The 27,868-nt window shown below is 42.0% G+C and overlaps 1 protein-coding gene across 1 annotated transcript in view; it reads right to left on the bottom strand.

The window, feature by feature from the left end:
* LOC143711442 (calcium/calmodulin-dependent protein kinase type IV) overlaps nt 1-27,868 on the bottom strand; it is a 248,848-nt gene that overhangs the window by 5,874 nt on the left and 215,106 nt on the right. Inside the window, exons 9-10 of the mRNA XM_077202902.1 lie at nt 22,345-22,471; nt 21,455-21,607 (exon numbers count right to left, since the gene is read on the bottom strand). Of these exons, the coding sequence (XP_077059017.1) occupies nt 21,455-21,607; nt 22,345-22,471 (280 nt within the window). The remainder of the gene's footprint in view (nt 1-21,454; nt 21,608-22,344; nt 22,472-27,868) is intronic.

Below are 27,868 nucleotides of genomic sequence, written 5' to 3'. Positions count from 1 at the left end.
ACGATTCCTCTTATCGATGCTCCTGCTCCGAGTCCCAGCCATAATATACAGACCGTGAACTCACAACTTTCCCTTTGGTCCTTTATCGGGCACCATAGCGCGACGTCCTATACGCATCTGTGCGTCATTCGTGATGTCAAAGCGATTTGAGCAGAGGAGGTAAACATGGAGTGGAAAAGATGATCTAAAGCTTGGCTTTATTTTACTAAACGAAATTATGCTGTTTCCTGTTTGCAATAACAGGGTTTTTCCAGCATTGATAATCACTCTTTTGTGTGTTAAACACAATCTACTTAATACAGACAACTTCATTATAAAGAAAAACAAATCCAAAAAATATATGAGCATAATCTATGACAAAAATGCTTTTATAAACTAGATTAGTGGATAATTCAGCAGTAACATTTAGTCTAGAAGAATCATAAATCCACAATAATTGTATAAAATCTGAACATTTAGTGAAAAAAACAAATAAGGGACAATAAGTGTAACACTAAATCTGGTAAAACGTTACACATTGCTCTTTGTATTGTAAAATACATTCATGAAAAACAAGATAACAAAAATCAAAAAGATAAATTATTTTATTTATAGCTATAGGCTACTATACAATGGAGACATGTCTTAAATGTATAGCACACCTGTTCAATGAGGCAGCAACATATGATAGATAGGAAAGAACAAGAAAGGCTGCAATACAGTGCGGATAAAAGCGCAGAATGATGCGCTTGAAGCAACACGGAGTCACAGAGCGTCGAGTCCGCATTGAAAAGTTCAAAGCACAAACGAAAGACATATCGATGCGTAGGGTATTATACAGTATCTATCTATGCAATAGTTTATTGAGCCTTTTATTTTAACAGTTTTAAATTTTAGTTACTATGCGCGTGAAGAACAATTATTGTGGACTCTACTCTAGTGTTGTGATCTAACAGACACCCGGTAGAAACATGATTAAGTTAACGTTACAGCAATAAAGTCCAACAAGATAAAGTTGTTTTATGCAAAACCATAGACCTTTATCTACAGATCTAGTATAATAATAGTAACATTGAATCATCTTGGAGAGAGTTTCATCATGTTGACTGTCGTAACCGAACGCGACGCTGAATACTGAATGAAGAATGACTGACAGCCGCAGCGGAGGGAAAAGTTTATGTGATCCTGAATTTAATGACTTAAATGTTAATTTCTATCTCACATTATACTATAATGGCTTCAGAACACTTGTAATATAGTGCACGAAAACTTTATGGTGCTTTATAATGTTTTTTTGGTGCTTTTGTGGGGCTTAACAACAGGGTTCGTACAGACTCTGTGAAATGAAATTCCAGGACTTTCAAGGACTTTTCAAGCACTACTTTTTTGGGCTTCAAGGACTTCAATCGGCACTTATCAAACAATATCTTTATTATGATTTTTATTTATTTCATTTTATTTTTTTACTCAAATTAAATAAATGGTAACTGATGTTTCACTTCATAGAGTTCAATCAATTGACCAGCGCTGTCAGGCATGGAAAATCCCCTAAACCATTGAAAGGATATTGAAACTGATATTTTTCCCATTATATATTCCAATATATATGATTGACCTGAAGAATGAAAGTTGTATTATATACTTATTTAATATCATGCTTTATATATTAATATCATGAGAAATAGCTCTATATCTCAGACGGGCTGCAGCGTTGATTTAGCGTGAACATTTTATTTTTTCAACAAAAAAACACCACAATATTTTGAATTAGGGATGCACCGATACCACTTTTTGCAGAACGAGATACCGATACCATAACCGATCCCTGAATTTTCACTGCATTTGTAATTTTTAAATGTATTAGTAGATAAACCAATAGAATATAAATCATATTAGTTGGCTTCATTTGTTCATCAAACATATATTTCTTTCAATTATTTTCATGCTTAATTAAGCCTGCTAAAATACATTGTATGAGCTTCTGTTACTGTACATTCTATTGCTCTATCATATTGTATCTTTCATTGAATGCACAGCACATATTTAGACTAGAGCAGCTCCAGAAGGGTCAGTGCTGAGGATTGGGTCAGTGAAATATCAATTATTTAATTCAATTTTGATACTTCAACAAAAACTTCCTGCCTAATTAATGTGAATTTAAAACATTATTAAAGGTAAGCAGTCAGCAACAATATAAGAATGAATAATCAACTTACAAATAAATACGATAGAACAAAGAAAGGCTACAAATGAAATAAACAGTCTTTTTAGAGTTTTTCGGGTAGATCTAACACAGAAATTTGAATAAAGTAATAAAATGTGAAAAAATTGCATATTCATTACTGGATAAACTAAATATAGATGGATCTTTTTGTAAAGTTGAACAGGGTAGCCTATTTTAGTCAAGAGCAGTAAGTAATTTAGTTGTCCATTGTTTAATTAACATTTAAAGAGCAGTGGGTTTGTTAAACTGCCCCTTTAAGACCGAACGCACGGACGCATTTGAACATGGCTACTTCATTTGAGATATAACTGACTTTGTTTACTAGGATACTCGCCAAGATGGGCGTTTTTACATAATTTTGTGTGAATTCGTCCGTACAAGCGCAAGACGTTCAGTATTCGCGCGCAGACACGCCGGTTTGCGGGGCGCGCGCTGATGTTTGCGTTCATGGAACTTCTTGACTGCAAACGTCCAGTAATAATGTAGAGAACCACTCGTTATACATAAATCAGGTAACAGTTCATGTTTTACTTTACTTACATATATGATATAGCTTTTATCCAAATAATACGTGCTAAGTGAACGATCAGCAATCAAGAGCATTCAACAGAACTGCGCTCTCTCTCGTCAGTTAACGTTAATAATAAGCTACATGCCTCATTTTATTGTCTTACTACAAACCTTCCACTGATTTCCTTCAAAACTTCCTTCTGTTTAAAGGGATGCGCTCGACCAGCTCGCGCGTCTGTGCCGCTGCGCGCTCAAACCACTGCGCGGTTTCCTCTGATCAGCGCGCGCACCACAGCTGTGTGTTACTATACACACTATACATGACACTGTTGTGCTGATTGGATTAGGATTGGTAACACTCTCAGTCTCGGACAGGTTCCTAAACATGTATACCTCATTTACATGCTTTGTTTCAGAGTGTCCCCACTACTATGTAACTCCTCCCCCTTTAAAGGTATATGAACTCTACTGTATACTGCCTTAGTCAGATTTGGGAAGACTACAGCATTTCAACAGCAAAGTCCTAAATATAGAGTAACTTCTGCTTTGAAAAATATCCCAACATCTCCTGGTCTTCGCTTCTGAGTTGCCTACACTTTAGAAGAAAAAGTTTACAACACCACTCTGTAGACTTGCTCAATGCCCCACCCACGGCGCTATCTGATTGGTTACTCCTCACGAGTAATAGCCTATCAACACTTGCGAGATGGTTGCAGGTCTGCTGGGCACTGGAGCTGTATGTCGAAAGGAAGGCAGCATATTCAGCATATTACTGAAGCGGGAATAAACATCACAATCTGATTATCTGTTTCTATGATGACAAGCAGAGGTAGTGTCCCAGTCACACCACTGAGAATGGCCGAAGTTACACATACAGTTTTTCACTCAATTGAGGCTAAAGCGAAGGTTTTTTGATTACTCACTCACTCTTGCTTGTCTGGCGTGAGTGATTTCAATGTTAAGTCAATGTAAAGATGCGTTTACACGCGTCTAGAGGTCCTGCGGCGCGAATGAGGCGTTTAGCCCGGTAGGGTGAAAGAGGGAATGACATGCCCAGAGCTGCCAACTCTCACGCATTGACCGTGAGTCTCAAGCAATTGACCCTTTTCACACGCTCTCACGCCACACATCCATTTCCTCACAGAGAGAAAAATCGCAAGGCAAAGAGGACACTGACACCGACCAACAAGACAGAGAAGGTTACTTTTAGGGTTGCCACCCGTCCCTTAAAATACGGAATCATCCCGTATTTGTGAAATAAACAGCGCGTCCCGTTTTGAATCAATACGGGACGTGGTTTGTCCCGTATTTCCGATAGTGTAGCCACCCGCTGTTCTTCTTTTTAACAACCTGTCCCGGGAAATTTATACACTCTCCCGGTTTTCGAAAAGCTACAATGAATATGTCCCGGTTTTCGAAAGTCTACATGTATGTTCATGCACATGTACGTGCACGGCAGAGAGGTAGAGAGCGCGAGACCTTGCGTGCGTGTGTGCCTCATGAAGCGCATGTAAGCAGCAAAATGTGAAAATGTGACAATACCAGCATTTCTATACTACCGGGTATATTCGGTACCCACTAATAGGAGCTGCTTTCAGTCGCTTGTGTTTATCTAAGCGCAGGGCTTATACCGATATTTTTCTCATGGTATATATGGGATATTCAGAACAGAACAAGAATACAAAAATTCTATTTAAACAGAGCAGTGTGATTTTTATATGTTAGGTTGACTATTTTATTATTATATTTTATTAAGGCTATGATGAACAGGCTGCGATTTCAAGATTGCAATGGTGGAGTGTGTGTGTGTGTGGGTTGGTGTGGCGCAGGCGCGATTGAACAGTGTTACACATAAAACAATTTTACGTCATTTTGTTCATACAGGACATCATTCAAACTGCAAAGTGTTTACTTATATTTGTGTACACTCGCAATAAAACACAACATTGTGTTTTTGTAAAATAAATTCAAGCAATACGTCCCCCGAAATGGCGTTAATTTTAAAATTGAACTAAAATGCTCATGGCTGCACAGGCATTCATAACTGTGCTCGCCCATGGCGAGGAACGAGCAGAATAAAGTGGATTAATTCCATAGGAATTAATTGAAAACACTCGCTCTACTCCGCACCATTATTAATGTCTTGTTTGGAAGTCCATATTTTACTTTTGCTTTTAAGTTAGCGATTTAAAAGCCCCCAGCGGTGTCACACGTTGATTAACCGGTGGGGAAATATTCCCATAGTCACATCCCTAATATATTTATATATAAATACAATAGGCCTACCTAATTTTGAACACAAGAGGGCAGTATAGCCCTATGTATGACTTTTTGGGGTTTTTTGTTTGGTCTAAACAACCATTCTGGCCGTTTTTAAACTTAAACACAATTCTTAAATAAAAAAAAGGAATAAAATGGGTTTAGTTCTGATATTTGTATAATTTTATATAGAAACAAATGGTGTATAATTACATTTTTAGAAGATATGAGGCTTTTACCATTTCCTTTTTTGATGTTATTTTAATCACTTCCCATAGCAAAACCGTTTGAGATATTTATTATCTGTTCACAATTTAGCATCTTTAATGCATTTCCATCATGTTAAAAACGTTTGGTGGGAATAAAATAAACCACTTAAGAGAAATGGGTAAAAATTCAGAGGCTGATTTTGCCATAAATCCACATTCAAACCAAAATATCTGACTTCCTGTTGGTCGGAGCTAATGACTGTAAATTAGAAAGTTGTCTGGCTATATGAGAATAATATATGTACTGAGTTTTGTAACTGTAGGTAAAACGTCTCGGTTACGACTGTAACCCTTGTTCCCTGAGAAAGGGAACGAGAACTGCGTCGAATGACACTTTGGGGGGAACGCCCTTAGCGTAGCGTCTCTGAAGCATGAATGAAACTAGACCAATCCTGATTGGTGTTGCGTCACGACGTAATGTGGGACTGCATAGGCGGAAGCTACAAAAGGACGCCGACACACAACAGTGTTAGCTTCTGTGATGAAGCAAGCGCTCCCAGGCAGGGGAAGGCGTGGCGAAGGGACGCAGTTCTCATTCCCTTTCTCAGGGAAAAAGGGTTACAGTTGTAACCCGAGACGTTCCCTTTTGAGGGAACTCGAACTGCGTCGAATGACACTTTGGGGGAACGAGTACCCACTATGCCAGAACGCGCCCTGCCTGTCCTAGTGTGAAGCTGCTCACAGGCACACTTAGGACGAGAGCACAAGAGTGCCAGGTGTAGACGGAATTAGCAGACTGTAAAACCTAATAAAGGTGTGGGGGGTGGCCCATCCCGCTGCATCGCAGACTTCCTGGATCGGGGCCCCCGAGAGGAGGGCTCTAGAGGATGCCATGCCTCTGGTTGAATGAGCCCTCACGGCCAAAGGTGAAGGCAAATTGCGCACCTGGTAGGCTAAAGAAATAGCATGGACAATCCAGTTGCTGATGGTCTGTTTGGAGGCGGGAATACCCTTCTTGGGCGACCCAAAACACACCAGCAATTGGTCTGACTTCCGCCATGAAGTGGACCTCTGAATATAATTTTTTAGAGCTCTGACAGGGCTGAGCAGATGAAGTCTCTCCTCATCCGCAGTCACGTGAGGTGAAGGATGAAAAGCCCTAAGAACCGTAGGCCGTGCCACATTAGATGGCACTTAAAGCAAATAGCCCGGCCTGGGATGTAAGGTGGCTTTAATGTCACCTGGAGCAAACTCGAAGGGGGCCTCGGCCAACCCTTCGAGAACCACCGCCAGGTCCCATGTGGGAACCCTGGTACGAGCCACAGGCCTCATCCTCCAAGCCCCACAGAGGAAATGTACGACCAACTGCTGTCTCCCCAGAGGCCCATCACCCAGAGGAGCGTGGAAAGCCGTAATGGCAGCCACGTACACCTTGAGTGTGGACAGGGTAAGACCAGATGAAAAGCGATCTTGGAGGAACTACAGAACTGAAGCCACTGGGCAGTTAACTGGATCCACCCCACGCTCTCTTCACCAATTGGTAAAGACATTCCACCTTAAGCTGTACAATTTCCTCGTGGAGGGAGCTCTAGAGCTGAGTATGGTCTCCACTACTCCAGCTGATAGGCCGGCCTCTAGGTACTGTGCCCCATCAGGGGCCAGTCCCACAGTTTCCATAACTCGGGTCGAGGGTGAAATATTGAGCCCTCTGCCTGTGTCAGCAGGTCCCTCTTGAGGGGAATCTCCCACGGAGGGCCGTCTAGGAGCGATATAATGTCTGGGAACCATACTCGGGCCGGCCACAACGGGGCTACCAGCAGTAGACTGAGCCCGTCGCGACGGACCCTCTCTAGAACTCCCGGGAGCAGAGCGATCGGGGGAAATGCATACAGATTTAGCCTCGGCCACGACTGCACTATAGCATCCAACCCCACCTCGGGGTGGAGTCTCCATTCCCCGGCCTCAGCCCCTGTCTCGACAGGATGTCTGCTCCCGGATTGTGACTCCCAGGAATGTATGTTGCTCTTAGAGATAACAATTTCCACTGGGACCACAGGAGGATCTGATGCGCCAGTCTGCATAGAGGGCGAGACATCAGACCCCCCTGATGGTTTATATAGGCCACTACCGACATATTGTCTGACCTCACAAGGACATGCTGACCTTTGAGGTCCGGCAGGAAACTCCTCAGAGCTCGGAACACCGGCAACATCTCCAGGCAGTTTATGTGCCAGGAGGAATGATGGTCCTGCCATAGGCCTGTCGTAAAGCGGCCGTCCATGACCGCGCCCCAACCCGTGAGGGAGGCGTCTGTCGAAACGGTTTTCTGGCGACATGACGCTCCCAACACTGGACCTTGGGACAGAAACCAAGCTTTTTTCCACATAGATAGGGAACGAAGGCATCTGCGCGTAACCCTGATCATGCGGAACGGGTTCCCCCTCGGGGAGAACCACTTGGTTTTCAACCACCACTGGAGGGCCCTCATGTGCAGCAGGCCAAATGAAATAATGTTCGACGCTGCCGCCCTAACACTCTTTGAAAATGTTTCACAGTAATGGCTTGGCCTAGCTTTATCCTGGACACTGTGGCCAGAATGGACTTGATTCATGCAGGAGATAATCGTGCCCGCATCGTGACCGAGTCCCACACCACTCCCAGGAACGTGGTTCTCTGGGCTGGTGTCAACACGCTCTTTTTCGTGTTGAGTCTCAACCCCAGGCTTTGGATGTGGGCGAGGACGACATCTCGATGCCGAACTGCCAGCTCTTGTGACTGGGCCAGAATCAGCCAGTCGTCGATATAATTGAGCACCCTGATGGAAGGATGGATATGTGGAAGTATGCGTCCTTTAGATCTATCGTGACAAACCAATCCTTGGATTGAATTTGACAAAATTTGAATTTGATAGTGAGCATTTTGAACCTGAATCACCTCAGAGAACGATTCAAGTGCCTGAGATCTATTATTGGACGCAACCCCCCATCCTTCTTGGGAACTATGAAGTAGCGGCTGTAAAACCCTGACTCCCTGTCTGGTGGAGGAATACGCTCTATAGCCTCCTTTACCAGCAGGGAGTTTACTTCTTGTTCCAATACCCAACCCTGCACTGGGTCGACTACAGTCTAGACCACCCCGTTGAACCTTGGTGGGCGGAAAACGAACTGCAGCCTGTAACCCTTTTGAATGGTGCGCAGGGCCCAGGGCGAAATAAAACCGTTTCCGATGGGTGAACACGATCACTGCCTGGCCGCAAGCCCTTGGGGTGGACACTGCAGCGCGCATTCGCTGAAAACCGTTGTCTCCCGAAGCGTACTTGACGCTGGATACAAACTTCGATTTCCTGAGGGCTCCGTGGAGGGCTCCGTGGAGGAGCGATTCTCGCTCGTCCCTCCACGGGGGGATAGCCCTGCTATTTTTGTCTCGTATTCGATACCCTGAAGCTGAGGACCGGCAGAGAAAAAAATCAAAAAACAATTTTTGATGTGCAGAAGGAACACTGCATGGCCGCAAGCCTGTGGGGCACACAGAGCAGCGTGCGTTCGCTGCTCATCGTTTTAATTCCTCAGAATTAAATGCAGCCATAAACACTGGATAAGTGAAACACGGTCTGAATGGTAGGCTGAATTAAAATATCTAACTTCTTAAAGTCAGATAATATTTCATAATTTTAATTTCTTAAAATTAAATGCAGCCATAATTACCAGACAATACTGTTTGTACACGGTCTCGTAATCTACACGCTGCCTCGGCAAACGCGAGATTCGAGTCGTTACAACATATTTGGCTTTCATCCCTCAAGAAGAAAGTCAACAGGTGCGAGGCTGAAACATCCGACAGCGCACGGATATACGTGTCGAGATATTTCTCAATGAACAGCTGCCTGCACCCTCAGGAGCTGATTGTGAATGCCTCGCACCCAAACAGTATTATTTCACAGATCGCGTGTGTCCCTTTCATTGCATACTCTACGCGCTGCCCCGGCAAACGCGAGATTCGAGTCGTTCACAGTATATATTAGGTTTTCATCTCTCGAGAAGAAAATCAACGGGCGCGAGGCTGAAACACCCGGAAACGCACGGCTGTGCGCGTCGAGATATTTCTCAATAAACACAGCCAGCACTATAGATTCTGTATTGCAATGCAGACCTTTAACCCTCTGAGGTCTGCTATCGCGCCGGCGCGATAGTCTCGCTTTTTTTCTTATCAGTGCAAAAGAGACTCAAAATACTCTGTTGATTTTAATCTTATGTGTTAGTGTTATACATCATTCTTAACTCTATTGGAGTTAGACAACACGTGTCAGGACCTACTCATTGTCGTAATCATACTCTAGATCTAATATTATCACATGGAATCAATGTTGATGCTGTTGAAATTCTGCAGCAGAGCAACGACATCTCAGATCATTATCTAGTCTCATGTAAATTACATTTAGCCAAGGCTGCAAAGCCAACTCCGTGTTACAAGTATGTTAGACCTATTACTTCTGCCACTAAAGATTGCTTTATCAATAATCTTCCTAATCAGTTTCATCGTATCAGCATCCCAGATAGCTTAGAAGAACTTGATATTGCAACAGAAACTTTTAACTCTTTTAACTTTCCAGCACTTTAGACACAGTTGCTCCGTTGCGCTTAAAGAAGATTAAAGAAAATAGTCCAACGCCGTGGTACAACGAGCACACCCGGGCCCTTAAGAGAGCAGCCAGAAAAATGGAGCGCAACTGGAAGAAAACAAAACTAGAGGTATTTCGGATTTCATGGAAGGAGAGCTCGATTGCTTACAGATAGGCTTCAAAAGCTGCTAGATCTGCTTATTTTTCAACCCTATTAAAAGAAAATAAACATAATCCAAGGTATTTATTTGAAAAAGTGGCTACACTAACGAAAAAGAAAGCTTCAAGCCCAGAAGTTTCCAAGAAACACAGCAGTAATGACTTTATGAACTTCTTCACTTATAAGATTGATAATATTAGGGACAAAATTATAACTATGCAACCGTCTACTACAGCATCACATCAGGGAGTGCATTATAGTCTCCCTGAGGTAAAATTTGATTCATTTTTTGTGATTAGGAGAGGAAGAATTTTGTAAACTCGTTAATTCATCTAAATCGACAACATGTATGTTAGACCCTATACCGACTAAACTACTGAAAGAGATGCTTCCAGAAGTCATAGATCCTCTTCTTAACATCATTAATTTGTCTTTGTCTCTAGGATACGTGCCAAAAACCTTTAAGCTGGCTATGATTAGACCGCTTGTTAAAAAAACGCAACTTGATCCTACAGAATTAGTCAATTACAGGCCGATCTCAAACCTACCTTTTCTGTCAAAGATACTAGAAAAGGCAGTATCCTCACAACTGTGTTCCTTTCTTGAAAGAAATGGTATCTGCTAGGATTTCCAGTCAGGATTTAGACCGCACCATAGCACTGAGACAGCTCTCATTAGAGTCACAAATGATTTGCTCTTATCATCCGATCGTGGTTGTATCTCTCTATTAGTGTTACTTGATCTTAGTGCTGCATTTGACACCACTGATCACAACATTATCTTAAATAGACTAGAAAACTATGTTTGCATTAGTGGAATTGCATTAGCATGTTTTAAATCATATTTATCTAACCGCTATCAGTTTGTAGCAGTAAATGAAGAGATGTCTTATCGATCACAAGTTCAGAATGGCGTACCACAAGGCTCAGTACTACGACCGCTGCTGTTCACTCTGTACATGCTACCTTTAGGAGATATCATTAGGAAACATGGAATTAGCTTTCACTGTTATGCTGATGATACTCAGCTCTATATTTCTTCCAAACCTAACGAAACTCACCAATTCACAAAATTATCGGAATGCATAGTTGATATCAAAAATTGGATGACTAGTATTTTCCTACTACTAAATTCTGAAAAAAAACTGAGATTCTAATTATTGGACAAAAAAACTTCCACACGTAATAACCTAGAATACCGTCTAACACTTGATGGCTGCTCTGTTAAGTCTTCGTCGTCAGTTAGGAACCTGGGTGTGCTCTTTGATACCAGTCTTTCATTTGAAAGTCACGTGTCTAGTGTCTGTAAAACCTTATTTTTCCATCTTAAAAATATATCTAAATTACGTCATATGCTCTCATTGACAAATGCGGAACAACTAGTTCATGCATTCATGACATCAAGGCTAGATTATTGTAATGCTCTACTGGGTGGTTGCCCTGCACGCTTAATAAACAAACTACAGCTAGTTCAAAACGCAGCCGCTAGAGTTCTTACCAGAACCAGGAAGTACGACCATATTAGCCCGGTTCTGTCAACACTGCATTGGCTCCCTATTAAACATCGTATAAATTTAAAAACATTGCTGATTACTTAAGCACTAAATGGTTTAGCTCCCCAGTACTTGAGCGAGCTCTTAACGGATTATAGTCCTTCACGTCTATTGCGATCTCAAAACTCCGGCCAGTTGATAATACCTAGAATATCTAAATCGACTGCTGGCGGTAGATCCTTTTCCTATTTAGCACCAAAACTTTGGAACAATCTTCCTAATATTGTCCCGGAAGCAGCCACAGTCTGTCAGTTCAAAGCTAGACTAAAAACACATCTCTTTGACCTAGCATTCACATAACACCTCTATAGACTCCTATAATTCAATATTAGGCTGCTTAGATTAGGTCAGCCGGAACTGGGAACACTTCCCTTAAATCCTGATGTACTCGTTACATCATAAGAAGAATGGCATCTACGCTAATTTTACTGTCTTTGTTTATCCCAAGGTTTTCCCGCAGCCTGCCGGATCCAGGCCGTTTCCAGATCTGACGAAGGACTTTCGTCTGGACCTAATGACAATGCAGTGCTGAAGTGCCAAATAGCCTCTCCCTATGGAGGATCCCTATACCACTCAACAGATAAAGCGTTGTGGAATTTTTTGGTTCGCGTACCTACCCGAAGTGATAAGTTAAAATAAAATTCTGCATCAAAATTTATAGACAAGACAAGTAGTTTGTTTAGGCATGGTTTGTAAGGAATTACAAACCTGCGCACATATATTCAAACGCACATAACTATAGAATCAATTCTTAATGCGCATGTGAACGCCATCAGCGTCTATCACAGGTTCACGTTTAAAGTCTGTTTAGAGAGAACGGTGTCGTCTTAGCGGCCCCTAATTTAATAACAAATGATCATTTAGACGCAAGTGAATCAATCAAAACTAACTTTAGCTGGAAAAAACATTTTTCAAGAACCACTATAAAACCAAACCAATCTCTGTTACCTTAAATTATATGTTTATCTCTGTAAAGCTGCTTTGAAACAATCTACATTGTTAAAAGGGCTATATAAATGAGGATGACTTGACTAATTACGCGTTAATGTGCCACGCCCACGGAGAGCGCGCGGTATTCAAACGCAAATGATCTAAGGCAAGCCATTCAAACATGCCAATGCCCACCAGCTGGATAATAAAACAGATCAAGTTTAGTAAGTATCTTACTACCGCTGTGTACACAGCGTATCCCTATGCTGTGAGGAATAATACTATCTAATAACCCTGAAAAATGTTTCATTTCGAGGAGCAATGGAACCAGCTGATGTAGTAAGTCATTTATTCTTAAGTGCTTTGTTCTAATCGCGATGTCTGTAAACCGCAAAAAGACTGTTTAAATATGAATTGCGTGTCTGTGTGTAGGCTAAATGATGAATGAACGACACAGGGGTGCGCGTGTTGTTTACTACAGTTAAAGCGCGTGTCTGTGCCGTTCATTCACTCTCGCACCTACATTAGTAAACATGTACATGAACACATCCAAACTATATTGCTATCCTACTAAGATGAGTAAAAAAGACTGAAATATGTTGAAATAAAATGTCTGTATAAGCAACAAACTGCAAATTAACATGCTAATATAATATCATAAACACGATATGTTACAGACTAAATATGAATGTTTAGACAAGATTTTGTGATTAGTTTTGGATAGATTTAAAGTTTTGACTGTAAAAAAAGACTAATGTCACATTAAATAGGCTTTTGTTTGCCAATTTCTGCTCATATGTTAAATATACTCTAGTATGGGATGCTTTGTCAAAAAATAAAGTAGGTATATTGAATTATCAACTAAGATGTTATTTAGTGTTTGTTCCAATATTCAAACCAATGAATCCTTACCTTTTTTAATACGCGTGATAAAATGTATACTTTTTACAAAGAAAGAATACACTTGAAATATTGTTAAAATTGTTGTTGTAATTGTAACCTATTTGTAATTGGTTAAAATTTCTAATTGTATATATAATTTATTTTGTCCGAGGTCGCATTCTTTGGTACCCAGGGACACAGCTGCGTGAAAGGCTAATTAATATGCAGCTCATTATAGGGCTCATTATCCGGCCTTTGTCTTCTCAGGTGTGAACACGCCTCTACGCATATTGCCTTTCCAAACAAAAGGTGTCTTATAAGATTTAAATCAATGTATTGTTTCAATGTATTGTGTCCACAAAAGTCTTGTGGACACATATTTAGTATGTGTTTTGTGGCCTTATTTCAGACACTTAAGTTTTAGTTTTTTCAAAAACCATGCATAAACAATATTCTCTCAAAAATACAAACATGTACATACATCTTGCTCACATATTATGGTAGCCCTGTTTGTGCTAAATGGAGTGTAATTACACCTTTGCAATTAATATGTTTATAAGCAACTGCAAAAAGCACAAATGTCAGGGCATGTCAAAACATCACAAGGACCCCAAAAACACCTTAGACCTCAGAGGGTTAATCTATGCGCTGCCTCGACAACACGAGATCCCAGTCACAGAATCTGTATTGCAGAGTAGTAGACCTGTAATCAACACGCTGCCTCGGCAAATGCGAGATCCGCGCTACTATAGATTCTATATTGCATGCAGCTTTATTTAGGACAATTCTTTTGGGACAAACAGCACCAAATAGGACAGACAGTTTGACACAGAGCGCCTGCTGAAGAGCAAAAAGCTAACACTGTTGTGTGCCGGCGTCCTTTTGTAGTTTCCGCTTATGCAGTCACACATTACGCCGTGACGCAACACCAATCAGGATTGGTCTAGTTTCATTCATGCTTCAGAGACGCTACGCTAAGGGCGTTCCCCCCAAAGTGTCATTCAACGCAAGTTCGAGTTCCTTCGAAAGGGAACTAACACCCCCGTGGGTGTTAGTAACCTTTGAGGGCTTGGGCCCTAATAATCCTTAGGAAAACACTAGGGCCTTCGCCCTCTCAGGGCTTGGGCCCTAAATATAGCTGCGAGCAGCGATGACGGGCCCAAGCCTGTGCCTTTAGGGTAAATGTGCACGAAGGGCAATATGAATGTAAAACACAACAAATGTAGAAAAAACCATCAAAGTCGTCTGAAAATGCCACATTTACTGCACCAGCTGGTGCCACTATTACCGAATTCGTGCCACATGACTGTCACGTCAAGTCACGTCTGCCGAGCCAGTGTCTCCGGACAAGATGGCCGCCGCCGACCTAAGGTGTGAGTCTTTTCCTGAGCCGGTGTCGGTTCCTGAGCCTCTGCCATGGCCACCCGTGATGTCTCCACCCTGGCCGCCTGCATGACCGGGTCTCATTCTTGAATGAATCAGTTGTTTGAACAAATTGTTTGTTTGAATGAATGAATCAATAACCCGCTCATTAAGACGTGTAATGGTAATTTATTTTGAATGTATCTTTTACAAAACATAGATGTGTTGAGGAAGTTGCAGGATGCATTAATCTTCTTTGCAAATAGTTCAATAGTGTCTTCTTTGCAAAGAGGTCAAAGGGACAGTGCAGGGGGACAGAATGATTTGATTTTCTTAGCAATAGATAACTTAGAGTTGCCCTTCTCATGTCAGACTCTGTCTGTGTGTGAACTGCCTTTCTTGCAAGAAATAAATACTTATACTTATAACTTTCGATCTTCATTTGTTCTTCAACTGTTGTATAAGGTGTTGATAAAAGAATTTCCACGACAATCTGGCGACGAGGGATGGGATCGCAAAACTGATAACCTCCGTAGGATAAACAATTGACTGATCACCCCAAAGACAAAAAGTCTATGGCTCCAAACCCCCAACTTTGAGGGACGGGAGAATTGTGGACACCACGGAAGGCCTAGGTGGACGCGACCTTGATTAAAATAAATCATGCTGCAAAAAGCACGGTGAGAAATATTTTTTACATTTATAAGATATTTCTAAAAGGGCCAGTGAGACGTGCACGTTTCCCAAAAGGGCCAGTGAGACGTGGGAGTCTCAGTAAAGACCAATAGTGACGATTATTGGCGGGGTGCGGTGGCCGCACTGGGAAAGTCTCAAAGTAAAGACTAAGTAGTGACGGACTACTAGGCGGGGTGTGGCGGCCACACCGGAAAATTTCCAGAACAGTATACTCTGGAAAAAGGCAAATTCATGTAAAAAATGGGTAGTAGTAATAGTAAAAAGTCATTGGAGACAGTGAATTTGTCGAAATGGTAAATGGTAAATGGACTGCATTTATGTAGCGCTTTCAAAGACCCAATGGCCACCAAAGCGCTTTACATATTGCCTCACATTCACCCATTCACGCACTCATTCATACACCGACGGCGGTGTCAGCCATGCAAGGAGCCATCCAGCTCGTCGGGAGCAGCTGGGGTTAGGTGTCTTGCTCATGGACACCTCGACACTTGGTCAGGTGGAACCGGGGATCGAACCACCAACCTTTCGGTTTGTAGACAACCTACATGAACCACTGACAAGAATGTGTGGCAATCTGAGAGCACAGGGTTTTACAAACAGCCACTAAGAAAACAAATAAAGGGGATTAGGACTGTTGAAGTGTTGTGTGATAATACAATGACCAAAAATGAGGAAATGTCTATTCCTGAGGGTTTAGAAGCAGTTCCAAAGGGACTCTGAGCACGTGACAAATACGACGGAGGTCTGATTAAAGGGTGTGACCCTGTTAAAATCACTCCAAAAAGTGATTACAGACCTAAGAAGATGCAATATGCTCTAAAGCAAGAGGCTATTGATGGTATCACTCCAGTATTTAATTCATTTCTGGAAAAGGGCGTGATTGTGTCGTGTCCAGATGCACCCGTCAGAACACCCATTTTCCCAGTAAAGAAAATCAGGGATAGCGGGAAGCCGACTGAATGGAGATTTGTCCAGGATTACCAAGCAGTCAACAGCGCTGTACAGGCCAGAGCTCCGAACGTGCCAAATCCGTATACAATACTGTCTCAAATTCCGCCCAAGACAGTCTGTTACACTGTGGTAGACATTTCAAATGCCTTCAGTGTACCAGTTGATAAAGACTCTCAATTCTGGTTCGCTTTCAATTTCAATGGAAAACCGTATACATTTACAAGATTGTGTCAAAGGTATTGCAAAAGCCCAACAATTTATAACGAAGCGCTGAAACGAAGCTTAGAGCCATTATACCTGCCGGAAGGCGTCTTTTTGTTGCAATACGTCGACGATATTTTGCTATGCTGTCCGTCAGCGGAAGTATGCAAAGTTGCAACAGTGGCTCTGTTGACACATTTGGCTGAGCAGGGTCACAAGGTTAACCCTGGCAAAGTGTCTGTGGCACAGACGTCTGTCGTATTTTTAGGACATGTCCTGTCAGCTGAAGGGAAGTCACTCTCAGACAAAAGAGTGACAGCCATTGAGAATTTTCCAAAACCTATAACAAAGAAACAAATGATGTCTTTTTTGGGTATGACATCATATTGTAGAACGTTCATCACAGGTTATACTGATAAAGAGGCACCATTAACAAAAATGATTTATGGTAACAGTATGGCTGCAAAAGATACGTTGACATGGACTCCTGAGGCTGAGCAGGCTTTTGTTGATTTGAAACATGTTTTGCAAACTGCCCCTACTCTTGGGATACCGGACCCAAGCCGACCTTTCACACAAACTGTGGATGAAAGAAAAGGGCATATGGTTTCAGTCTTATTACAGGAGCATGGAGGAAAACTGCGCCCAGTGGCTTATTTCTCCTCGAGACTGGACAGTGTTGCACAGGGACTTTCTCCCTGTCTGAGAGCAGTAGCCGCTGCTGAAAAAGCGGTCATGGCTTCAAATGAGTTTGTGGGGTTTGGGGAATTGACTTTATTAGTCCCTCACGCTGTGGCCATGATTTTGCTAGAACAAAAGACATTGGGGGGGCGCATTGTTGTATTAGTGTTCTGGAGGAAGTTTGCAACCCCAGAGTGGATTTGCCGAGTGAGGCTTTGACGAACCCCGATCTCATCCTATTTGTGGATGGCTCATCCAGTCGGGACGAGTTTGGCAAAAATAGAGCTGGGTTTGCTGTGGTCTCATCTACTGATTTTCTGGCTCAGGAAGCTTTGCCTCCTTCCTTTTCAGCTTTCAGCGGAGTTGGTAGCACTCACAACTGCATGTACCCTGGCTGAGGACAAACGTGTCACCATTTACATGGACTACAGGTATGCTTTTGGTGTTGTGCATGATTTTGGGGCATTATGGAAACACAGGAAGTTCATGAAAGCTGATGGTAAGCCGATCCTGAATCATTCCTTGGTAAAAGATTTGTTGGATGCTCTTCTACTCCCCTCTGCCATTGCTGTTTGCAATGCCAGGCTCACACTACAGGCCGAGACGAGGTCTCAGAGGGTAACAGAAAATCTGATTTAGCTGCGAAAGCTGCAGCCCTGCTTCCTCTACCTGTGACTTGTGGGGTTAAATTGGCTGTGCGCCCAGAATCTCTGGGTACAGTTCAAGCCATGCAGCAATTTAGCTCTGATATTGACAAGAAACAATGAAAGCAGGCAGGGGCTACTTACATTGCAGGTATCTGGATGGGACCTGATGACAAACCATGTTTACCTAAACATTTCTTTTCAGCTTTTGCTAAGTTGACGCATGGATTGGACCACACGTCAAAAGGAGGGATGCTGAAATGTATGCAAAATAACTGGTTTACAAAAGGTTTTTCCACAGTGGCACAGGAGTATTGCAGCAGATGCATGATTTGTGCAACAAATAATGTGGGTAAGGGTCAGGCAATGAAACTAGTGGGGCATCCCAGCCCAGACAAACCTTTTAGTCACGTCATGATTGACTACATTGAATTAACAACAAATGAAGGGTCGCAGTAGACATGTTTTCCAAATGGGTCGAAGCAATGCCAACAAAGCATCCAGACAGCAAGGGGGTGGCTAAGCTTCTACTACAAGAAATTGTTCCCTGGTGGGGGAATACCAGGTAAAATATTTTGTGACATTTTTGTGACACACATTTTGTGAATCAGGCCATTTCCGCAGTAGAAAAATATTTAGGGGTGTCATGGAAATACCATACTTCCTACCATCCGGAATCAGTGAGAGCTATAGAGAGGGAGAACCAGACCCTCAAGACAAAATTGTCTAAAATATGTGAAGAAACGAATTTGTCATGGACAAATGCACTGCCCATAGCACTCACATACATGAGAATGAGACACAGAGGGAGGGTAAATCTCTCCCCGTTTGAAATCCTCTTTGGGAGACCACCACATATGGGCTGGGAACCACACAATCATAGAACATTGCCTGACACTGCTTTGTGTGAAAAAGATATGCTGAATTATTGTGTTGAACTGGATAAGGTTTTCTCTGATATATCTCGACAGGTAAAGGCAGCTGTACCGGAGGTGGCAGACGGACCTCTGCATTCCATCCGGCCTGGAGATTTCGTGGTCATCAAGGACTTTAGAAGGAAGCACTGGAGACAAAAGAGGTGGCAAGGGCCATACCAGGTGCTACTGGTCACTCACACTGCCGTGAAGGTCGCAGAGAAGGTGCCGTGGATCCATGGGACGCACTGTCGAAAAGTGCCAGCTCCTGCGGTAGCTGCAACGGTGCCAGCTCATGCGGTAGCTGCAACGGAAGGAGGATCCCATTCACAGCTGACGAGTATGAAACAGGTGTCAGACTAACCAAAGTTGCTTGTCAGCCTGTCGGTTACTCACTAGAAAACCATCGTCATTGGAGAGAGGACGAATCAATAGTACAGGACGATTCTGCAATTTTAGGAGTAGTACGTACCGCGTCAAGAATTCTGTGGTGTTTTGACGGAGTAGGCATTGCAGTTAACTGTCTAATAATATCTACTAGACCTGCCCTGAGACCAACGATACATAGGGAAATAGGACTCATATCATTTTCACAAGAACATTTCTTGGCCTGGCGTGGACGAAGTGTAGACGAAGAAGAACAATGGTTAGAATTATGGCAGGGGGGCTAGACCATACAGATAGAACAGTTCTGCATGCTAGAGCACAATGTGAAGGTAACAAAGCCTGTATTTTGAGTGTTTTGCAGAGACAAGCGCTGGAGATAACAGAATCGTGTTGGTGGTGTCTACAGATGGATAGAACTTGGAAAGCACATCTGTTAAAGAGCCAACACCTGAACGAATTATAGGGGTTAATTTCGTCTGGAATGTGGGAAACATTGAGAATGACGGAGGTAATGAAAAATAGAAGTAGTGAAGAAAGGGATGTCGGCTGTACAAATCCGACGGAGCATTACACAGGTGGGAAAAAGAATGTATGGGCAGTAAAGCCGCAGGTTGGAGATATATGTATGTGTAGGAAAGGAGGGAAAGAAGTAGACGGGAAAAGACTGATAAAGCTTGGACGATCTTATTGTCATACGGAAGTAGACTTGACAGATAAAGGATGTGAAATAGAGGGAAAAGGCATTGATTGCGCTTAAACAAAGAGTTTGTTTAATGACAGCCCAGCTGCTGCAGTGCGGGTATGTGGACAAACTGCATATCACTCTTTACCCCAAGATTGGATTGGGTGCTGTTATCCAGCCCTTTTAGACGTAGGTACCAGTATACACAGGACAGATGGTAAACAACAACCCAATGACAACCGCAGGGAGAAAAGAGCAGTGTCAAAGAGTATGCCTATGATGTATCAAGAAACAAAGCTATGGGACCCATGGACCAGCAGAGTAGCAATGACAGGATGGTCTTTCTTACCAGGGGGAGGAACTGTTGCAAGTCTGTTAAAGATTAATGGGTTAGCATGGCAGGTTTTAAACTAGCTAACGATACTGAAGATGCTTTAAATTGTTAAATGAAGAATTACACGGAATTAGAGAAGCTGTAATCCAGAATAGGCTTGTCTTGGACATGATTACCGCAGAAAAAGGCGGAGTTTGTAAAATGCTGGGGACATCATGCTGTTTCAATTTACCTGATGTGCATAAAAAATGTGTCAGATATTATCCAACACATGAAAGACACCATCGCCACTCCACACGATATGGGAAGCTTTCTTGATGATTGGTTTTTGGGGCTAGAAGGGTGGTCCAGGTGGTTAAAATCCGTAGGTGCGCCTGTACTGGGTATAAGTCTGATAGTATTAATTTCAATCCCGTGTGTAATTTCTTGTAAAATTTCGCAATGTTTACTTCCGCCTTTTATACCCGCGCTGGTAGGCAGGTCGCGGAATGCAAATCTTGCAAGCCAATTTTCATTGGCTCGTTTTAATTCACTCGAAGGCAATTGGTCTCCCTAGCGTGATCCCAATTCGTCAGAGAAAACTGAACATATTATTTTCTTAAAAATTAATATAACTTTCATCTGCCAAATCAAAGTCATCTGGTGCTACTAACAAAGTCATGTAGTTCAACCAATATGCAAAAAAAAAAAAAAAAAAAAACAACCCAAAAAAGGTCAATATGTATGGAAGCCTGTTTCCGCCACAGAATAAAAAATAAAAATGTAATTGTGACTTTTTATCTCACAGTTCTGACTTTTTAAATCAGAATTGCATGATAAGTCAGAATTGCATGATATAAAGTTGCAATTGCATGTATAAACTCAACAAAGACTAAAGTCAGAATTGTGAGTTTATTCAGAATTGCGAATTTGTTTATTTCTCGCAAGTTTATATCTCAAAATTCTGACTTTATATCATGCAGTTCTGACTTTATATCTTGCAATTCTGATGTGGTTTCATGTAATGTGGTGCGATTATATATATTAATTAACATATATATATATATATATATATATATATATATATATATATATATATATATATATATATATATATATATATTAATTAATTAATATACTGATAAAAATATTTTTGACCTTGAAAAATATATTTAATGATTATGATGTACACTCTGTATGCAAGTCATTTACATTTTCTTATTTACATTGAGTCATTTACATTGAGTCATATCTCAATGTAAAAACAAAGAGGACAAAGAGCAGGGCAGTGATGACTGACCTTTAATTTGCGCCGAGCATTAAATTCCTGTAGTTTTCTTTGTGTTGTGTCCATGTGGGAGAACCGTGCTGCTTTTCCAAGCACCCATGGGTGTTCCAGAGCCTGCTTTACCGTGAGACGTTTATGAGGGTCCAGCACAATGAGCTTACTTACCTACAGACAACATAAAAAAGATAACCAAAAGCTAATAATGAATAAACAAAAAGAGCTTATTAGAGCAAATTATTAAAAGCAAATAAGCATCTGAGTCTGCCTTTGATATTTTGACATTCTTCTATAAAGGTATTTTTGGTGCAAAACAACTGAACGCCTGTGACAGTGAAATCTGTAGTTGTAGAGAATAGCCACACATGTGTATCAGTAAATTTTAAGTCACAGAGAGAAATGTTTTAAGAGTTGCACTTAAATATTCTACAAGTGTGCAACTCTCATTGGATGAATTCACATACTGATTTGCGGATGAGCAAAATTTGTCTGTGACTTCACATTTTTTGATGCGGATGTGTAAATGCGTTTTGCACCATATTCACTGCACAGCAACTTTAGCAAAAATTTGAGCGTACGAGTTTCCTAATTTTTGATTTGTAGAATAGGATTTGTGCACCTGCAATGAAGAATTTGAGAAGGTGTAACTGTTGTGTTGTGTTTGTGGAAGAGAAAAAAAGTCTTCAAGTTTGCAACTCTTAAAACATTTCTCTCTGTGACTTAAAATTTACTGATACACATGTGTGGCTATTCTCTACAACTACAGATTTCACTGTCACAGGCGTTCAGTTGTTTTGCACCAAAAATACCTTCTCTCCCATCTCATTTGAAATCAATCTGCAGTGCATGAAAATCATCAGCATTACAAACAGGACAATAATGATATGTTAGCATGCATTACTCACCAGATCCTTTGCATTGAGAGAGACTTCATCCCACCAGGGGGAGACAAACTCATAATCACAATTCAGAATGCGACTGTACATGTACTGGTCCCCCCTTGGATCAAAAAATGGTTCAAACCCACACAGCCTGAAGGTGGAGACAGATAGAACAGAAGCAATGGCAGAGAAATTGCAATTTATAATTTGGACAATGAACTGCATGGGGAAACACACAAATTATTTGCACAATACCCCTGAGTATATATATATATATATATATATATATATATATATATATATATACAGGTCCTTCTCAAAAATTAGCATATTGTGATAAAGTTCATTATTTTCCATAATGTAATGATAAAAATTAAACTTTCATATATTTTAGATTCATTGCACACCAACTGAAATATTTCAGGTCTTTTATTATTTTAATACTGATGATTTTGGCATACAGCTCATGAAAACCCCAAATTCCTATCTCAAAACATTTGCATATTTCATCCGACAAATAAAAGAAGTGTTTTTAATACAAAAAAAGTCAACCTTCAAATAATTATCTTCAGTTATGCACTCAATACTTGGTCGGGAATCCTTTTGCAGAAATGACTGCTTCAATGCGGCGTGGCATGGAGGCAATTAGCCTGCGGCACTGTTGAGGTGTTATGGAGGCCCAGGATGCTTCGATAGCGGCCTTTAGCTCATCCAGAGTGTTGGGTCTTGCGTCTCTCAACTTTCTCTTTACAATATCCCACAGATTTTCTATGCCAGGCCAATTGAGCACAGTAATACCATGGTCAGCAAACCATTTACCAGTGGTTTTGGCACTGTGAGCAGGTGCCAGGTTGTGCTGAAAAATGAAATCTTCATCTCCATAAAGCTTTTCAGCAGATGGAAGCATGAAGTGCTCCAAAATCTCCTGATAGCTAGCTGCATTGACCCTGCCCTTGATAAAACACAGTGGACCAACACTAGCAGCTGACATGGCACCCCAGACCATCACTGACTGTGGGTACTTGACACTGGACTTCAGGCATTTCGGCATTTCCTTCTCCCTAGTCTTCCTCCAGACTCTGGCACCTTGATTTCCGAATGACATGCAAAATTTGCTTTCATCCGAAAAAAGTACTTTGGACCACTGAGCAACAGTCCAGTGCTGCTTCTCTGTAGCCCAGGTCAGGCGCTTCTGCCCGCTGTTTCTGGTTCAAAAGTGGCTTGACCTGGGGAATGCGGCACCTGTAGCCCATTTCCTGCACACGCCTGTGCACGGTGGCTCTGGATGTTTCTACTCCAGACTCAGTCCACTGCTTCCGCAGGTCCCCCAAGGTCTGGAATCGGTCCTTCTCCAGAATCTTCCTCAGGGTCCGGTCACCTCTTCTCGTTGTGCAGCGTATTTTGCCACACTTTTTCCTTCCCACAGACTCCCCACTGAAGTGCCTTGATACACCACTCTGGGAACAGCCTATTTGTTCAGAAATTTCTTTCTGTGTCTTACCCTCTTGCTTGAGGGTGTCAATGATGGCCTTCTGGACAGCAGTCAGTGCTTCAGTCTTCAGTGGCAGTCTTCACAGAAACATGTCAGTTTGGGTCAGTAAGATTTATTTAATGTTTTTAAAAGAAGCTCACCAAGGGTGTATTTATTTGATTAAAAAAAGTAAAAACTTTGTAGTAAAAAAATATTAAAAACAACTGTTTTCAATTTTAGTAATGTAATTCATAATGTAATTAATTTCTGTGATGCAAAGTTGAATTTTCAGCAGCCGTTACTTCAGTCTTCAGAGTCACATTATCCTCAATAAATTATTCTAATATGCTGATTTGGTGAAAATATTATCATTAACATTATTATTATCAAAGTTGAAAACAGCTGTGCTGCTTAATAGTAATGATGACTGACTCAGTAGAGTAGTTGAATCCATATGTAGTGTTTTATTAAGCATAGTAACACCAACAAAGTATGATCCAAGACAGGAAGCATGGTCAACAAACGTACACAGGGTCGGTAACAGTAGCGACAGTCCAAAAAGCAAACTAATCCAAGTCCATAATCCAAAAACCGTGGTCGAACAGGCAATGAAACATTAACGTGTTAAACAAATTTTGCGCAACATGATGCACAAACAACATGGTTTATAACAGGTAGGAACAGGAAGTGATGCAAGAAGAACCGGTAGTGCTCAGTACTCAGGAGATGGCTCCCTCTGGCGGTTGATGGCAGATGCAGATGTTACTTTCACATTTTTGTGGAAATCGTGATTTTTTCCGATCTCTTTGTAAAGTTCAGAAGAAATTTGAAATATGAATAATGTATTACGTTACAATTGTCTTTATTATCACTATTGACAACTTGATGCATATTTGGTGTCAAAAGTATTAAATTCTTTAAAAAAAAACATACTAACTCCACAGTATATATATACCTCTGTTCCTTTTTGAGGTAACTTCTACGCTGCGTCAGCTACTGATTGCTTACTAATTGCGATGATTTCTCACTGAGAAAACTCGGCTTCCGTGCCTGCCGTCTTTCTTTATTTATTTTTTCTCTTGTGCCTTTTACGAATCCATCAAATAACTGTGGTAAGTATAGGATCAGTCCACAAACACGCGAGTAATGTCTTCTCCTGTTATTGTCACTTGCTCTTCATGTCACATTTATAGTATAGCATTCTCTGTCAGCAATATAGGATTTACATGTGATAAATGCAGGGAGACAGTCAGGCTGGCGGAGAAGATTTCAGAACTAAATACACGCATCCAAACTTTAATTGAGGATAGTAAGAGTGCAAGGGCTTTAGATAATGCTTTGGATGCGACTAGCTTAGTGAACTGAATGTATCCATTGTTCGATTCCGGGTGTAGATCGCGTGCAGCAGGGCAACTGGGTGACCATGAGACGCTGTAGTAGTGGGACAAAACACAGCTCTTCCGTTCCGATTACGACATTAAACAGGTTCTCCCCACTCAGTGAAACACCCACTGAGAATCCTGTTGAATGTGCCCTAGTTGTGCCCTAGTTATTGGCGATTATATTACACGGAACGTGAAAATAGAGACACCAGCCACCATAGTCACATGTTTGCCGGGAGCCAGAGCGCTTGACATCAAAGCAAATTTAAAAGTGCTGGCTAATGCTAATCGTAAATTCTCTAAGATTATTATTCACGTCGGCACTAATGATGTTTGATTTCGCCAGTCGGCGATCACTAAAATTAACGTTAAAGAGATGTGGGAGCTCGCAAGTACGATTTTGGGCACTATAATTTGCTCTGGCCCCCTTCCTGTTCGCCGGAGTGATGACATGCTTAGTAGACTGTCCTCACTCAATGGCTGGCTGTCTAAGTGGTGTTCGCAAAATAATATAGGGTTCATAGACAATTGGAAAAGTTTTTGGGGCAGACCTGACCTGTTGAAAAGAGATGGTATTCATCCCTCCTGGGATGGTACTGCTCTTCTCTCTTGTATTATGGCACATAGTCTTAGAGTTCAAAATTGACAATCTGGGGCTCAGGTCAGCAAGCAGACAGACTGGCTAAACCGACAGTCTGCTAACTGTCTCACGTCACTGAGGTCAGATAAATCCCATCACATAGACCTCTTTCACCCAGATATCATCATCAGGGGCGGAGTGGCAATCGGGACGATCAGAACTTTTCCCAGTCACATGAATATGCTCTGCCCAGCCCACAGATTATTTTAACGGTCATGACATATGTGGCCGGAGCGCGAGGGCGCCGGCGCTGAATATCTCAGTCATGGTATATCCCGACTCCCGTCAATCTAGTGATGTTTGTGTAGCCTATCTTAATTCAATTCTAACTTTCATGGTCACAAATACAAAAAACGACAATTTAATTTGTTTGTTTGTTCTTAAATTAACTTAGAATGGAGCAAAGCCTCCTGGGAATGGGGAATGTGTTTATCCAATGAACCGATTGCAGGTCAAGTCTATTTACAGAAATACAGGGAGATAAATGAGCGTCCCCTCGTCTAATGGCATGACCCATAATGGCATACATACGTCAGACAGAGAGAAGCAATCAAGTTCGAGGAAAAGTACATTTTTTGACAGTCAGGAAGGATTAGCGTGGTTGCTTGCTGTTAACGATACCCATGGAAGGCAAGAAGAGAAAGGACAAAGGAGGGGCAATAGAAGACTCTATTGTGTACAATAGGTACAATAGAAGACTCTATTGTGCATGATGTGGGGGAAGATAAATACGTCTCAGTAATTTTTATATCACATCTAGATGTGTCAACATCAATTGACATGCATGTATCCATGGACATGTCCCATCTGATCTTTCTCTGTCCTGAATGGAAAATATTATAATCTATTAACAGTGTATTGGAACACATTCATTTTCTTCATACAGATCCAAAAATCCAAAAATGTGCAACATAGCCAGACCTTTCAAAGAAAGTTGGTTTTGTTGAGAGGTGGGTGCATTGTATACCCCTAACACGCAGCCTATATACCTATATACATTTTCAAGGGAAAATGCAATTATCGTTATGCTGTAAGAAGTTTAATTTGTATGTGCGCCTGTTCTGTTTTTTCCACACAGTCTCAGAATTCAGTCAGACTCAGCCCAGCGATGATGCTGATCAGACAATGCTTGGAGAAGTCACGACTACAAGTACAGGGGTGCATACATTGCACAATGTTATAGGTACAACAGAGGATAGAATGCAATGCATAGGCTAAACAAAATGCAGAAGTGCATTAGTGAAATATGATAGGGAAATGTAATGATTGCAACATATGGAGAATGAGACATTATATTGGAAAGACATGCTGTCTTTGTCAGGGTTTTGTGCAGGTATAAGTTGACGAGGAAGGCTGAAGGTTCAAATCCAAAGTGTTTATTTAACAAGTACTCAGAGATATAGCAGGTAGGTAACACAACAGCATAACATAGACGCACTTAACACGAGCTATACACATCTAACAACCGACCAAGACTAACTGAACAGAAGGAGACTAAATACAGATGCAAATGCACAATAACGAAGTGAGGACAGGTGAAACAGATTATGAGGACGATGAACAGGTGGGTGATTGAGGGAGTGAGTTCAGGTGTGGAGACAAGAAGGAGGGTGGGGGGGGTGGGCGCCCTGAAGGCCTCATAGGAGCGGGGAGCCTCCAGGGCGGAGCAGGCTGTGCAGGCGGCCAGGGCGTAGCAGGCCGTGCAGGTAGCCATGGCGGAGCAGGCCCTTCGGGCGACCACGGTGGTGAGGCCCCTTCGGGCGGCCGTGGCGGTGAGGACCCTTCGGGCAGCCGTGGCGGTGAGGACCCTTCAGGCGGCGATGATTTTTCTGGCGGCCACGGCGAGGACCTATTGCCCCCCCCAAAAAATGGGGAGCGTGACAGTGTCCAAAAAAGGCTCTGGGACAGTCTCTAGCTATGGGCTCGACGAGACCAGCGACGAAGGCTCTAGGCTGGATGGCGCCTGTGGCGAGGGCTCTGGACTGGACGGGGCCAGCGGTGTAGGCTCTGTGCTGGATGGGACCAGCGGTGAAGGCTCTATGCTGGAGGGGACCA

This window comes from Siphateles boraxobius, unplaced genomic scaffold (genome assembly GCF_051911475.1).
Source record: "Siphateles boraxobius isolate OS27281-9 unplaced genomic scaffold, OSU_SipBor_1 5, whole genome shotgun sequence".
In the NCBI taxonomy this organism is placed as follows: domain Eukaryota; kingdom Metazoa; phylum Chordata; class Actinopteri; order Cypriniformes; family Leuciscidae; genus Siphateles; species Siphateles boraxobius.
Note: the sequence above shows the minus strand (reverse complement) of the source record. Positions and strands in the feature narration are given on the sequence as shown.